The sequence below is a fragment of the Coffea arabica genome, chromosome 2e (assembly GCF_036785885.1).
Source record: "Coffea arabica cultivar ET-39 chromosome 2e, Coffea Arabica ET-39 HiFi, whole genome shotgun sequence".
In the NCBI taxonomy this organism is placed as follows: domain Eukaryota; kingdom Viridiplantae; phylum Streptophyta; class Magnoliopsida; order Gentianales; family Rubiaceae; genus Coffea; species Coffea arabica.
The window spans coordinates 20,581,763-20,597,058 of record NC_092313.1 but is presented as its reverse complement, the minus strand read 5'-3'; the positions used below and the strand labels follow the sequence as shown (position 1 = coordinate 20,597,058).

Sequence of the window (15,296 nt, the reverse complement as noted above, 5' to 3'; positions counted from 1 at the left end):
CAATTCACAAAGATCAGAGCAGTTATAAAAAATCCTAAAGTCTCTTCATGCACTAGGTCTTCATCCATAGCCTTTGCTAATTCATGGCAAACAAAAACGTTGAAGAAAAAATTTATGCAGAAAGAATCCTGAAGTAAAAGATAAAACTTGCAAGAGAAACCTCATTCTCTGGCACAGGTGATAATAAAAGAATAAGTAATTAAACTCTGAGCAGTCATTGTGAAGGACTTCATGTAACTTAACCAAAATTATTTTCTGATAACTTTTAGCACCATGAATGTGGAAAAGCATAAATGGTGAATGCTTGAGAATATTACACAGTATGTTTAAGCACACAAACTTGGGCAAAACAGATTTTTCAGGAAACATATGTCCCTAATGGAAGGGCCTATAACATTTTTCAGAATGAGCATTTTCCCTGATACTTCTTCCCTCTGCAGAAACATTCAAGGAAGCAGGTAATTTTCAAACCCGGTTAGCAGCTGAACATTGATATGTGCAAATCATGTAGTTACAAAGATTAATAAACTATGGAAAACTTGGTAATGAAGTTAATTAGCCTCAACCATGATTCCAAGAAAGAAAAATATTTTCACAAGGACAATTGACCATGTTCAGGCAATATTCAAGATTGAGCTAACCTGCAGGTGGAGCTCAAAATTTCAAAGCGAGCACTTTCAGAACTCCGTTCTCTCATAGCCATTGAAGACGAGATGGACAAGATGATGTCACTGATGAATTTGCTACAAGGACAAAGCATCATCCAGACATTTAAACCAAAGTTTTTTAAGTATTGCAAAACATAAACTGCTGAAAAAGGAAAAGTATGACATCTATTACGAGCAACATCACAGGATCTATAACAATAAGCTATATTGATAACCCTAGTTCTTTTTCAAAGACTTCTAAGTGGGAGGTGAATAAGGTTTTTCATATACAGGATAATGTAGAAAAAAAGAGGTCAGAGATGCAGATGATAAATCAGAGGTAACCATTGTGACGTTGACAGAATCTGCTAGCTTCCACATTACTTTTCATTATCACTAAGCAAAATTCTATTGGATACTACAATGATGAATATTAAAGAAACAAATTCTCTTTTGGGACTATTAATATCATTTAAAACAAACCAACAACAGGAACATACCTTGTCAACAAGTCAGGATCCATGTCCTCCCATTTTAATTCTTCAATGATGTCAGCAATCTGCTTTATGCGTTGTTTAAACTCTATTGACTCTAAAAGAGACAAATCATGGCTCAAGAAAACACCACCACCAACAGGAACCACCTAGAACCACAAAATGAGATTGTAGAAAAATGACTGGTATATATGTATGTGTTAGGAGAATATTAGTATTCTTGTAGATAATATATTAGTAAGGGTATTCTTGTAAACAGTCCGTTAGGTTTGTACTCCTATAAATATTAGTTGGTCACTCATAATACGGTGACTAGATGTTTTCCTCCCAAGATACCTCTTTACATGGTATCAGAGCAAGAGTCCTAGGGTTTAGGTTAAACATCTAGCAAAAGTACTGTTCACGCGTACTGTTCACGCGTCTCGAGTTTTGACCCTTTCTTGGGTTTGAAGTGCTATTCGCTATGGCTGAAAGTTTATCAAAAAGTATTGTGACGTCCACTAATATTATGCCAATGGTGATGCCTCAAATCACAAATTGGAAGTTGAATGATACCAATTATCAACAGTGGTCAAAAGCTGTTAAGATTTATCTGACAGGCTTAGGAAAGCAACGTTATCTCACAGATGACTCTCCTACGGAGGATAGCAAGAAACTAATGTGGATTCAAGAGGATGCCCAAATTCTTGGAGCAATATGGAGTTCTATGGAGCCACGAATTGCTTACATGTGTTCTCATTGTGAGACAACAAAAGAAGTTTGGGATTATGTCCGGTTATTATATTGCAGTAATCTCTCACGGATGTTTGATATTTCTTTGGAGTATTTTCAGTTGCAACAAGATAACAAGACAGTAACTGAATACTTTGCTGATCTTAAGCGAGTCTCAGAGGAATTAAATGTTGTAATGCCTCTCTCAAGTGATATCAAGGTTATGCAGAGGCAAAGAGAACAAATGCTTGTGCTCAAATTCCTGGCTGGTCTCAAGCCGGAATTTGAACCAATCAAATCTCAAATTTTAGCAGGTGAACAATTACCATCCTTTGCAGAGGCGTATGCTCGGGTCTTACGTTCTGCATCTAAGGACAATGCACAGGGTGATGGTGCTTTAATTAATGACAAATCTGCTTTAATTGCTAACAATAATCGGACAGAGCAACTTAATTTTGGACGTGGCTCTCGTGGAGGAAGAAGTAGAGGAGGTCGTGGGGGTCGTGGAGGTCGAGGCACCCGTGAGTGCAATCATTGTGGTTTAAAGAATCACACTCGTGATACTTGTTGGGATTTAAATGGAAAACCACATCGGTTTGTTAATACGGTTACCACTGATCAAACTGAATCAAGTTCTTTAGCACAAGGGTCTCAGAAGACTGTTACCATATCTGAGGAAGATTATATCAAATTTCTGCAGTACCAAACTGCAAATCACGCATCTCTTCCCTCTACTTCTGTAGCACAAAAAGGTAATGCTATGGCTTGTCTCTCCACATCATCTAATTTTGACTCATGGATCATTGATTCCGGAGCTACTGATCATATGTCAGGTACCTCTAGAAATTTTTCTAATTTTCAAGAGTCTACTTCCTTCCCTCATGTTACTTTAGCTGATGGATCTACAACTAAAGTTAAAGGACTAGGCACTGTAGAAATTAACTCATCTCTTCCGCTGCCTTCTGTTCTTTACGTTCCCAGTTTGCCTTTTAATCTAATGTCCGTTAGTAAGCTTACTAAATCTCTACAGTGTTCAGTTATTTTTTCTCCTGATTTTGTTGTCATTCAGGATTTGAAGACAAAGAGGACGATTGGTGGAGGACATGAGCATAATGGTCTTTACTTTCTCAACTCTAATGGTCCGATTGCGTGCCCTGCTACTGTTTCTCCTCTTGAAATTCACTGTCGTTTGGGTCATCCGTCTCTACAAAATTTGAAGAAGTTGGTCCCTACCTTGAGTCAGTTGTCTTCATTAGAATGTGAGTCTTGTCAATTAGGAAAGCATCATCGTGTTTCTTTTGTCCCTAGGGTCAATAAACGGGTTTCGGAACCCTTTTTGTTAGTTCATTCTGATGTTTGGGGTCCTAGTCGAGTAACTTCAAAGTTAGGTTTTAAATATTTTGTAATCTTTGTTGATGATTTTTCCAGAGTTACATGGCTTTATTTAATGAAAGATCGTTCAGAATTATATTCCATTTTTTGTGCATTTGTTACAGAAATAAAGACTCAATTTGGTGTGCCTGTATGTATACTTCGCAGTGATAATGCGAAAGAATATTTTTCCACTCCTTTTGATACCTTTATGACTAAGTCCGGTATTCTTCATCAGTCCTCTTGTCCTCACACTCCACAACAGAATGGAGTTGCTGAAAGAAAAATTGGACATTTAATCGAAGTTGCTCGGACACTTTTGTTGCACATGAATGTACCCAAACAATTTTGGAGTGATGCAGTTTTAACTGCATGTTATTTAATTAATCGCATGCCATCCGATATTCTTGGAGGCCAACTACCTCACTCCATTCTTTTTCCTCAGGACCCTATATTTAAATTACCTCCTCGTATTTTTGGTTGTGTGTGTTTTGTTCATCAGCTTGCTCCCGGGGTGGATAAATTAGATTCTCGTGCCATTAAGTGTATTTTCTTAGGATACGCACGAGCGCAAAAGGGGTATAGATGTTACAGTCCAGTTTTAAATCATTTTTTCACTTGTGCTGATGTTACTTTCTTTGAATCCACTCCTTATTTTATGAAGCAAGGTATGTCTTGTGAGTTAGACCAGTGTTATCCTAATCTTCAAGTTTATTCTCGTCGTTCCATGGTTGAGAAAGCTCCTGATATGCTACGCACTTCACCAATTAACTCTCAATCTTCAGATCCAGGTATGACGCCCTCTTGTGAGTCAGATCTTCCTATTGCTTTACGTAAAGGTAAGAGACATTGTACTTCTCATCCTATTTCTAATTTTGTCTCTTATTCTCGTCTCTCTCTGTCATATTCTTCTTTTGTTGCATCTCTTGATTCGGTATCCATTCCTAAGTCTATTACCCATGCTCTCAATGATCCTGGTTGGAGGTTAGCTATGCAGGAAGAGATGCTTGCTTTGGAGAAAAATGGTACTTGGGATCTTGTCCCTCGTCCTTCAGGTAAGCCTGTTGTTGGTTGTAAATGGGTGTACACTATAAAGGTGCAGCCTAATGGTTCTATTGATAGATTGAAGGCTCGTCTGGTAGCTCGAGGATTTACTCAGGTGTATGGAGTAGACTACTTAGAAACATTTTCTCCTGTTGCAAAGATTACCTCGGTTCGCCTTCTTATCTCTTTGGCAGCAACTTACAATTGGCCATTGCATCAGTTGGATGTGAAAAATGCATTTCTGCATGGAGATTTGGAAGAAGAGGTATATATGGAACAACCTCCTGGATTTGTTGTTCAGGGGGAGAATTCGCAGTTGGTTTGTTGTTTGAAAAAATCCTTATATGGATTGAAACAGTCTCCAAGGGCTTGGTTTGGCCGGTTTAGTAGTGTGGTCATGGAGTTCGGTCTGACGAGATGTGGAGTAGACCACTCTGTATTTTATGGGCATTCTAATGCTGGTAAAATTTTATTAGTTGTTTATGTGGATGATATTGTGATTACAGGTGATGATGTTGTGGGGATCCAGAAACTTAAATCCAATCTGCAGGCAAACTTTCAGACAAAGGATTTAGGTCATTTACAGTATTTTCTGGGTATTGAGGTAGCTCGGTCTAAATATGGGATTTATTTATGTCAAAGGAAATATGTACTCGATATGTTGAGTGAAGTTGGGATGTTAGGTTGCCGACCTGTGGATACTCCTATGGATCCCAATGTGAAATTAGCAAGAGATCAAGGAGCATTACTTGATGATCCTAAGCAATATCGAAAACTTGTGGGTAAGTTAAATTATCTCACTGTAACGAGACCTGACATTTCATTTGCAGTGAGTGTTGTGAGTCAATTTCTTGATACTCCTCGTACTAGTCATTGGGATGCTGTTATACGAATTCTCAGGTATCTTAAGGGTGCTCCTGGAAAAGGGTTGCTATATCAAAATCATGGACACACTGATATTGAAGGATATAGTGATGCAGATTGGGCCGGTTCTGCCTCAGATCGAAGATCGACCACAGGATATTGTGTGTTTGTTGGTGGTAATTTAGTGTCGTGGAAGAGTAAGAAGCAAACAGTTGTCTCCAGATCAAGTGCAGAATCTGAATACCGTGCTATGGCTCACACTGTGTGTGAGTTGGTTTGGTTGAAAAGCATGTTAGTTGAAATTGGGTTTGAGTATAAACAGCCTATGAATTTAGTGTGTGATAATCAGGCGGCTGTCCATATTGCGTCTAATCCAGTGTTTCATGAAAGGACAAAACATATTGAAGTTGATTGTCATTTCATTCGAGAGAAATTACTTGATGGAATCATCAAGACATCTCATGTACCGTCTGCAGATCAATTGGCTGATTTGTTTACCAAGAGTTTAGGGGGCTCTAGGGTGAAATACCTTTGTAACAAGTTGGGTGCTTATGATATATATGCTCCAACTTGAGGGGGAGTGTTAGGAGAATATTAGTATTCTTGTAGATAATATATTAGTAAGGGTATTCTTGTAAACAGTCCGTTAGGTTTGTACTCCTATAAATATTAGTTGGTCACTCATAATACGGTGACTAGATGTTTTCCTCCCAAGATACCTCTTTACAGTATGAAACTACTGATCAATTGGAAAAAAAAAAAGAACAAATTACTGATCGAACACAAACTAACACAGCAAAAACTGCAGTTTATGAATATCAATATCCCAAAAAAGTTCTTTTGTAATGTGATTTAGGGTAAGATTAGATAGACGGATTGCAAAACTTCAGATCCATGGCATCAAATCCAATTATACACGTTTGTATGATTGAGAACATAATGTATCACATCCTAGGTCAATTCGATCAAGTTTAAATGCATGAAACTCCATGGAATATTGAAATCATTGTCTCATTTTTATTCTAAGATAACTTTCAATAATGTACTTAAAACCTTCAAAAATACTCTCTGTGCAAGTTACATAATGTATCACATCCTAGGTCAATTTGATCAAGTTTAAATGCATGAAACTCCATGGAATATTGAAATCATTGTCTCATTTTTATTCTAAGATAACTTTCAATAATGGACTTAAAACCTTCAAAAATACTCTCTGTGCAAGTTACATAAGACAAGCTAAGAATGGACCAAAAATAAGGAGACTTAGATGTCAATACTACTGCATTTCAAATCACTCCCAAAATTCAATCTACCAATCAAAATCCAAAAATTCTCCAAACCAGATTCTAACTTCAATGAAGCATAAGGCACCTCAAAGCAAACTCACCCTCCCATTTGTGATAACTGCGTTGACACCAGAATGAAAACCAAGTTGCCTGTACAAAAACTGTGCTACCTGCACATTTGAAGGGTTAATGTCAGCTAGTATTCGACCACGTTACAAGTATTCATGAGTAACTGAAAGTCTGATGAAACCTGTAAAGATGTTGGAATGGCTAAAACTTACAACTCCGAATTGTCAATGTTTATTCAAATACCACAATGACCCTCCCAAAAAAACAAAAATTGCTTTATAAACCTATTTCTTGTTGACTGATGTTCTATGTGGTATCAAAATGAGAGAGTATAGTTAAAAGTGAGCCTCGAAATTAAATACTTGACCTAAAAGGCTAAAACCTTTTAAATGCCATGATAAAGTAAAAACATGAGAGACTATGCCCTTTTAATCTTTGCCGAGAGTACTAAAGCAAAAAAAGAAATGAAGGCTACATTGAACGGTAAAAGAATAAGAATGTTATATCTTATTCATCTGTGTAGAAGTCAAAATTCAAAAGGAGAAAAAAACATGATGCAAACCTTAATCAAGTGATTTTTCAGTTTACCAACTGAAAAAGTGGAAAGAGGGGATTCATAGCCCTTGGATGGCAATCCACTTGCAACAGCTAAGTCAACAACTTTATCAATAAACTCTTGGCTTTTTTCATTATCTGGAGAAGTTGATGTCATGTACTCCCGTTCATACAACGAGCATACTTGATCCAAAAATTCTAAAACGCCTTTCTTATGACTGCATAGGCCCATCAAGCATTATTGGGGAATTAGGAGATGTCAAATTAAAAAGGTAAACAAAACATAAGCACTCAATATACACATGAAATAGGACCAATTCAAGAATCAACTAGTTGAAACTGTAAAAAGTAGGAAATTTTCGACAAACCTATGAGAAGATGCAGCTATTTCAAAGACTTTCACGAATATGTAACTCAGTGAATTAGCTTCCTCATTAGAATTAAACAACACACCTAAACGTGCAATTTTTGAACCTCCCATCTGCAAACAGAACAAAGGTCCTAAATTCCCACAGATAACTGCAAGGTATAAATGATAAAGGATGCAATTACCAGATAACTTAGTCCTTCGCGAAGCATTTTAATCCCTTTTTTTGAAGTAAAATTGACAGCGAGAAGATGAGACACGGGCTTTATATCATCCACAGCTAGTAAAATAGATGAAGAAGAGATTATATTCGAAAGATACATTTAAAAACCCAATAACTACTACAACTGCATTTAACTTTGAAAATGGATAGTTCAAGCTAGGCTACAACTTACTATCAGAAGAATGCAGGTAGCTAATCTCATTTATCCAAGACCCATTTCTGAGAATCGACGCAGATAAGGAGACAAACTTTGGTTTAACTTTTCCACCAGCTATAATCTACAGCGTTAGAACAGAACAGAGACGACTTATATATGCAAGTTAACAGGTCCCATAAGCATTCACAGCAGATGAAGTCTATAGATTGGAGTCAAATTTTCAGTACCTGAGGATTATAGCGCTGGATGCCACTTTCTGCAAGAAACTTGTCCAGAATATCTGTATTTGAATTTATGAGGCCATAATAAACTTGTTCCTGTATCCTAGGAAGCTCATCATTCATGGCATTAAAAGGCGCCTCCTGGATAATCAGAATGATATCACCATATTAGTGTTTCAATCTATTCCAACTTTATAGATTAAATTTCACCACATTGCAATTCAGACACTGAGGTTTCAGAGTGATGTAACAATCCATGCAAGCAAAAGAAGTTGGATCACTTACGAACATGTGATGTAACAATCCATTCAGACACAGGGTATTAGAACACATATAAAAAATTTAGCTCAAACTACTAAAAGAAGTTGGATCACTTACGAAAAAGAGGAATTATGGCACAAACAGACACATGACGAATTTGACCTGAATTTATCTAGCAATCCGTAGGGAAGAGGGAAAATCGTCCAAAAAGCACTTTGAACCCAAAAAAAAAAAGGATAGGCATTATGAGGTAAGCACCACAAAAAATTTCAGCTGTACAACAGTAGATAGTGAATCATATCAATAGCTGCAAGTAAATGCAAATAGTTTTCAAGCAAATCCTAAGAATTACATATAGTGCAAAAAAATTTTTAAAACAGAATTGGTAGCTGTACCTCATTAGAGTCATAGACAAGCCCATTCATCAAGAGGCAGCATTGCAGCTTGGCCAAACCAAGCTTAAAAACAAACATGGAGCTTTCTTGAGATAGCTCATGATATGTTTTCTCCTTTTCGAGTTTCAACAAAATATCTTGAGGTGGAGTTTTTGCGGAAGGTCTGAAGATATAATGTCAAGAAAATAACCATATTAATGCTGTACAAGTAGCAAGAGAAACTGCACAAATGTCTACTTTGATGTGGATACACAAAAAAATATGAATAACTATCGGTATCTTACATAAGATGTATAATATGTAGTTATTTTGGAAACTTACAATAGGGTTTCCACAAAAGCTCCTTCCACATGATGAATTTCAGGAGCCTCTTCAGGGGCAGATTCAACGCGCAGCTTATTTACCTGCATTTTCCATGGAAGGCAATCTACTTAGTTATGTTACATGAACTAAGAGACTGGTGCCCCTTGAAGCACTCAGAGCTGAAGAATCATATGCACAAGAGTGATCTACAAATCCATGCATTTTGTTGCTGTAGTCCCAAGTCCCCCCCCCCCCCCCCCCAAAACCCCCCCAACAAAAAAAAAAAGAAAAAAGAAAAATGTGCACTGCCAGATGAAAAGAACAGAGGTTCCCAATCGTGTGTTACTAATCCTCTGGCAAACTCATCATTCTATAACAAATGACAGATTGATTTGCCATATTCAATTTCCAAGAATAAGATATTGAAAGAAGGAACCAGATTAATACAGTAAAAATGATGCAATATTGAAATGTAGACCTTAATACATGAACCACACCTAAACTAGACATGTTTCAGAAGGCCAGCATCATCAAACAATGCTTAGCCTAACCACACTCCTGGTCCTGGGATATAAGACAGTTAATTATTTACACATGCAATAGCCCACATGCTAATTCCTATGTTTTATCTGGATTAGTATAAAAGACGCAGATTGCAGGCAACACAGTTAACAGACATTTCTTAAGCAAATCCACATGGATTATTCAGTACAAAGTTTTTGATCAATTTAAACATGACAATCTTTTTTTTTTTTTAATTTCTGTCGGCGATAAAACAGGTAGCTCAGTGGCACACACATTAATTGATGATTAGCAACAGACATATTGCATATTCTTTTTTTTGGCTGAAATATGAAGAAAGAAATTACGTGACAAGAATACTGCAGACCAACAATAATAGTAAAGAAACTAAGGACATACATTGCTCAAAAACTGGAAAGCCATTAGATTCCCATGGTTTTCCTTTATATGGAGGAAAAGACGAATGACCTGCAAATAGGATTACCAACAGTATCAGTTACTACTATACATTCAATTTGTCATTACTAACGTGAAACAAACAGAAAAAAATATTCAAACTGTTCAACATAAGACATTTCATTCACTCATAAAATTTAAGCTCTTTCCTGACAGAATATCGTCCACAACATAAGTACAAATTAGTCTTCATTTGCTTATCTGAATTTACAACATGAATCTTGATCTACTTACAGATACACTTTCCACCAACAACTAGAGATTTTATATCCATTCAAGATACTATTGTAGGTCAATCATGTCTTGAATAATCCTATCAGCTCCTCACTTTCGTTTCTGTGTGAGCAGTTTTTGGGTGCGGTGCTTACAGAGATAAACTACCTGCTCAATCTATGAACTCTTGCGTCATATTTAGAAAAACAACACAACAGCTTGGAGTTCATTTCCATTAGCTTGGAGGGTAGTTTATTGGTATCACTGTACTGAGAAAAGAATCGATTAGGCAGCCTCTTTCCTTATAACAGGTGAAGGGCTCATGCCACCAAAGTATCTGGAACCAAAGACCTTGACTCCAAGCCTTTAATTTGACATTTCCCAAATTTGCAATGAGCCAGCTTAGGAAGTTATTGAGTTAAATATTATATGTTTTGAATATGTGTTTTTCATCTATAAAACTTCAAAGGACTTTGGTAATTTAACTAGTGGGTTGGCCATTGATTCACTGGATGATTGCATGATCACACCAGGTTAGGCGTGCATTTGTACTCCAAACTAGAGTCCAGAAAGGTGTAAAGGTCAAATTCTTGGAACCAAACCCAAGTTTACTTGGTCAAGGTAACAACTTGGTCTCCAAAACTACTCTGTTTGCAATTCAGGCCCAAGATTTACCAGAAGGAACAATACCAATGAGTTTCAAAGAATTGCAGGCAAAGTAATTGTGAACTCTGTTACAGAAATTACCACCCCAGTAATCCTTGGTATCAAGTGCTGAAGGTAGAGGCTCTTATGACCAAAGTCTAAAAGACAAAACTAAATCATATCACTGAATGAGAACTAGATAAAACAAATTAATGCTCATTTTTGTAATTCCTAGAAGAAGCACTTCAATTGAATCATAACAGATAAGTTTTTCCAGGATTACCAAGGAAGAACAGGCCATGATTAAATTTTTTCTTTTAATTTTTTCCAATAAGAGGATAAATAGCAATTACTGTTCTGACTATAGATGAGGGTTCTAACAATTAGAATAAGATGGATGCCATTACCAAACTGGAAACGTCTTCTTCAGATTTAAGGTCATCCTCCAGACTACGTTGGAGCTCATCACCATTAGCTTCAATCTTCTGGATTATGTTCGCAGAGTACAATATCACACCAAATCTCATAGGCAGGTTATTCTCAAATAAAGAAATAACCATCTCGATGGTCTGCATGATTTTGAAGGTTACATGAGCAATTAAAACATTAAAAAGTAGAACATCTAACAGACTAGTAACTTGCCTCAAGCCCACAAATGGAAGCTGGATCCAAAACATAAACTGCATGATATATGTTTTTACGAATATATCGTAATTGTCCAGGGAAAACTGGCATAAGAATCTACATCAAAAAGAGAGAAAAGTTTGTTTATGGACAATATACAATCTAAGCAGTCTAAAGCTACAAGAAAACACAATACAATTCAACTTAAAAATTCACCTCATTTATACTGCTGCTCCAACGCTTATATATGATGTCATGCTCCAAATCATTGAGATAGTGAACATGTGTAGAACGAAAATCTACTCGAATCATGTTGGATTCCGAAGGCGGTAGAATTGAAAGAAGTTTCCTCACATTGGTTGAAGGAATCTGGGGGTATTGATAAGCTATTAGTAATGTACCTCAAAAATGATCCAAAAAGTATACACAAAATCTTAGTACAGCTCTATCTTTCAGCTGCTTCTATTGAGAACCAAAAAACGAAAATTAATAAGTGTGTAGGCAAGCTGGTGGGAAAGAGGAAAAGGAAATCTGACTCTAGCCAAGATAACATTGATTGTACTTGCAGAAACAAACAAATACATAGAAAACATTGGCCAAAATTCCACAAACATAATAAATCCATAACCATACACATCACAAGTCTACATTCTTGGTACTATGAAATGGCACCTAAAGCAGAGAAATTTTTTCAATCGACATGCTTAAGTAGCATATGAGTATAGTAGATAGTAAACAGAAACAGAAAATAAGCTAACAGAGACAATCTTTAGTTTAAATATTCTGGCATATCAGATTCAAGCTTCTCACATCCATTAATAAAAGGCACAGCATAAGGATGTAGTTTTCATACTGCCTGGTGTCAATAAGAATGTTGATAACGCCATTGACCTTTTCTCCAAATGTGCTTGAAGGATTAGTGGTCTAATACTCGCACAAATGAAATACCACTCCAAAATTTATTGAAAAATATTACAGTATAAATTTACACATCTGGGAGAAAGGATGCAAAATTCATGCAAATAGCATTGTCAAAAGTTAAATAATGACTGAAGGAAATTATACATAATTAATTTAAGGTTGAGTTCCTTTAATCTGTGAAGTAGAATAAAGATTACACAAAGCATCATAGTACAAGGAGTATGATATTATTCTATCAAATGACTGACTATGGCAGTCTTCCCAGCAAACAGGTACATTGTATTTTCGAAACTCTAGAGAGGCCAGCAACAAAAAATAAATACGCTTTCTAAGATTATCTTGTTTACAAGGCCAGGCGAAAAAAACATAAAAGAACACCCAGACACAATAGCTAAGACCACATAGCCTCTACTTTGCCCCTAAATCAAATTCTGTCACCAAATTTGAGAAAGACTTTGCTTTCTTACATTCATTTTTGAAAATTGATCAGCCAATGATAACTCCTGCTGGACCATGTCAACCAACCTGACAATAAAGGAATAAAAAAAAAAGACACATACTTTCAGGAGTTAAATCCAAATGGAAGTGCTGATAGTAAAAGCGAATGATGTACCTAAAAAGATTTAACTTTGTCCAACCGGACTGGAAAAACAAATTCGAAAAATAAAGTCAAAACTCAATTAGGTCACTCTTCAGTTGGTCTTCAGAAGCAACTTCTCTTCCTAACCTTTCAAACTCAGAGTCGAAAGGCCATGGGTGTTCCATTGTTCACCATGATTCTGTAGTAAGAGGTCACCAAGTGTGTGTGTGTGTATTGTCTCAGTTACTTAGAAATGGGTTATAGTAGCAGAGTCAAACAACAGATGGACCAAAAGGTTAACCTCCAACACTTCTTAACATCCTGGTCTACTTTCCAGTGCTAGCAGTCCAGTAGAATTGCAGGCAAACTATGAACCCCCTTAAGCAACTCTCTAGAGCAGCACCAAACACTATTAGATAAAGGATTCTAATAGTTATAAGGTGAACGAAGAATTTTTGCAAATCGACATGAAGAAGATCCAAAAAAAAAAAAGTTTAAGTAAAGGATGAGGTTCAAACTCAAAGAAATCATTTGTTATTACAGGACACCAACATAGGTTCGTAGGCCTCACGCTTTGCTTATGTAAAACAGATGAGAGAACACCAGCCAATAAAGCATCAGTTAACACTTGGTCTCAGTTAATCTGACTGAAGCAGCTTGAAACTCAGCTTGAAAGGGTTTTCAGGCTTTTTATTTCTCATGAGGTATACTATTTTTCTTTTTTTCTTTCCTTTTGTGAGGCATACTGTTTACCCCTAAGCATTTGAATATTTTCTTAAGATGAAACCAGACTTGTATCAATTTTCAACAGAACAGCAAATTAACTGCAAAGGTATTCCAAAAGTTTGGAATCTTATAATGTAGGAAGCACTGAAAAGGTGCATATAGCATTATGAAAGAAGTCATTCAGACCTTGTTGAACAAAAAAAATATCTTATCATCAAGGAAGCCTTACTAAATTATTGTCTGCAGGCATAAAGTGTCATAACTGTGGCTAAAGGAAGATAGCACTTCACGCTAATGTTTAGCCAATAAGAAGAGAGAGAAATTAAAGAGCCTCAACTGTTTGTTTGCTTCTCTATGTTTGGACTTGGAACAGATAATCTGTTCCCAAGTTGTATAGTTCTTTAGCAAGGATTAATGCTCTTGTGGTGTTGCCCTATATAATAAATTCAGGTTCTACAGCTATAAATTTGATGCTCTTATAGTGTTCATATCTGACTCCATAATTTGTGCACATGTTTTGTAAGATGGAATTATTTCACTCATCAAAAGAAAGTATCAACACGAACCATTCTTCCTTCCCAAAATTAGATTAAGATACAACTCTTTATATAGGTTTTAAGACCCATGCACAATGTACTAGCTGGATAAAGATGTTCAGCTTTCCCAAATTCGTATGGCTTGTGCATTAAAGATTTTTTGTATTCTAGAAAAAGATTCATTCTCCAAACATAAAGGAGTTGCAAGGAAAACCGGAAATTAAGAAACTTTTTCTCTTTTCCAATGAAATTTCATATTGTGTTTCTTTAACCCAAATGCTGGTAAAAAACTTTAATGAAGTAAATTAGAATCTAAATAAAACAAAATCAGCACAAACTAAAACAAGATGCAGCTTTGGACAGGTATGGCAAATAATATGCCATCAAAAACATTCTTCTCTTTTGGGCGATTAAAGAGTGAAGTATTGGGATAAAGAAAGTCATATGCTCAGTTCAACATCTCCCCTTAAAGGGACCATTTGTGTTTGCTTGAGCCCAAATGCTAGTGAAAAAACTTTTAATGGAATAAATTAGAATCTAAATAAAACAAAATCAACAAAAAATAAACAATAATGAAGCTTTAGGCAGGTTCAGTAAATGGTACGCTGTCAAAAAGACTCTTAGGAGATTAAAAAGAGAGATTGGGGTGGAGAAATTCATATGCTCCAGTCAATATCTTCCCTTAAAGGACATCTAAATGGACACTTTAGTGCACAAAAAAAAATCTAATTCAAGCTGGTCCCAGACAAACCCATCACAAAGGCTCCCACTACAGTGGGATCTCAGTGGAAACAAGCCCTTGCAATCACAAGATGTAGCTGTGGTGCCTTTAACCTGTTCAAAGCAATCTTGAAGGAGCAACCCAGCCTACCAATTATATGTTCTTCTGAACTCAGGGATATAACACGGAGATATGCATAATTCATTGGTTATACAAATAAATTGTCCTTGAGATATTGGCAGTAATTGTTTCCTTATGAAAGAGAAAAACAAAATTCAGCTTATGGCAATCAATATCGTCCCTGTTAAATCATCGCAGACTTTTCACTCGATTTAGTTCCATGAGTCCTTGGTTTAAGAGTCATTATGCCACCTCTCCTGTAAG

At 36.3% G+C, this 15,296-nt stretch overlaps 2 protein-coding genes across 3 annotated transcripts in view; one reads left to right on the top strand and one right to left on the bottom strand.

Moving 5' to 3' along the window:
* LOC113731872 (UDP-glucose:glycoprotein glucosyltransferase) overlaps nucleotides 1-15,296 on the bottom strand; it is a 28,839-nt gene that overhangs the window by 7,097 nt on the left and 6,446 nt on the right. Inside the window, exons 9-23 of the mRNA XM_072079787.1 lie at nucleotides 12,817-12,874; nucleotides 11,645-11,797; nucleotides 11,447-11,545; nucleotides 11,212-11,373; nucleotides 9,890-9,958; nucleotides 8,987-9,069; nucleotides 8,666-8,828; nucleotides 8,016-8,150; nucleotides 7,804-7,909; nucleotides 7,594-7,688; nucleotides 7,410-7,522; nucleotides 7,049-7,259; nucleotides 6,519-6,587; nucleotides 1,148-1,290; nucleotides 642-743 (exon numbers count right to left, since the gene is read on the bottom strand). Coding sequence (XP_071935888.1) covers nucleotides 642-743; nucleotides 1,148-1,290; nucleotides 6,519-6,587; nucleotides 7,049-7,259; nucleotides 7,410-7,522; nucleotides 7,594-7,688; nucleotides 7,804-7,909; nucleotides 8,016-8,150; nucleotides 8,666-8,828; nucleotides 8,987-9,069; nucleotides 9,890-9,958; nucleotides 11,212-11,373; nucleotides 11,447-11,545; nucleotides 11,645-11,797; nucleotides 12,817-12,874 — 1,761 coding nt within the window. The remainder of the gene's footprint in view (nucleotides 1-641; nucleotides 744-1,147; nucleotides 1,291-6,518; nucleotides 6,588-7,048; nucleotides 7,260-7,409; nucleotides 7,523-7,593; nucleotides 7,689-7,803; nucleotides 7,910-8,015; nucleotides 8,151-8,665; nucleotides 8,829-8,986; nucleotides 9,070-9,889; nucleotides 9,959-11,211; nucleotides 11,374-11,446; nucleotides 11,546-11,644; nucleotides 11,798-12,816; nucleotides 12,875-15,296) is intronic.
* LOC140036836 (uncharacterized) lies at nucleotides 1,348-3,064 on the top strand. 2 transcript variants are annotated; one of them, XM_072079789.1, is made up of 2 exons: nucleotides 1,348-2,604; nucleotides 2,922-3,064. In XM_072079789.1, exons 1-2 carry the CDS (start codon nucleotides 1,605-1,607, stop codon nucleotides 2,957-2,959), a joined length of 1,038 nt encoding a protein of 345 aa, XP_071935890.1. In that variant the 5' UTR covers nucleotides 1,348-1,604; the 3' UTR covers nucleotides 2,960-3,064. The 2 variants fall into 2 exon arrangements, with proteins under 2 accessions (XP_071935890.1, XP_071935889.1); XM_072079788.1 differs by having other exon boundaries at nucleotides 1,348-2,685.

What these genes read in the sequence shown, in the direction of transcription:
- LOC140036836 (XM_072079788.1), top strand. Translation starts at nt 1,605, where the DNA reads ATGGCTGAAAGTTTATCAAAAAGTATTGTGACGTCCACTAATATTATG. An exon ending in AGCTACTGATCATATGTCAG is followed by an intron (nt 2,686 to 2,921) that starts GTACCTCTAGAA and finishes GTTGTCATTCAG; the next exon opens with GATTTGAAGACAAAGAGGAC.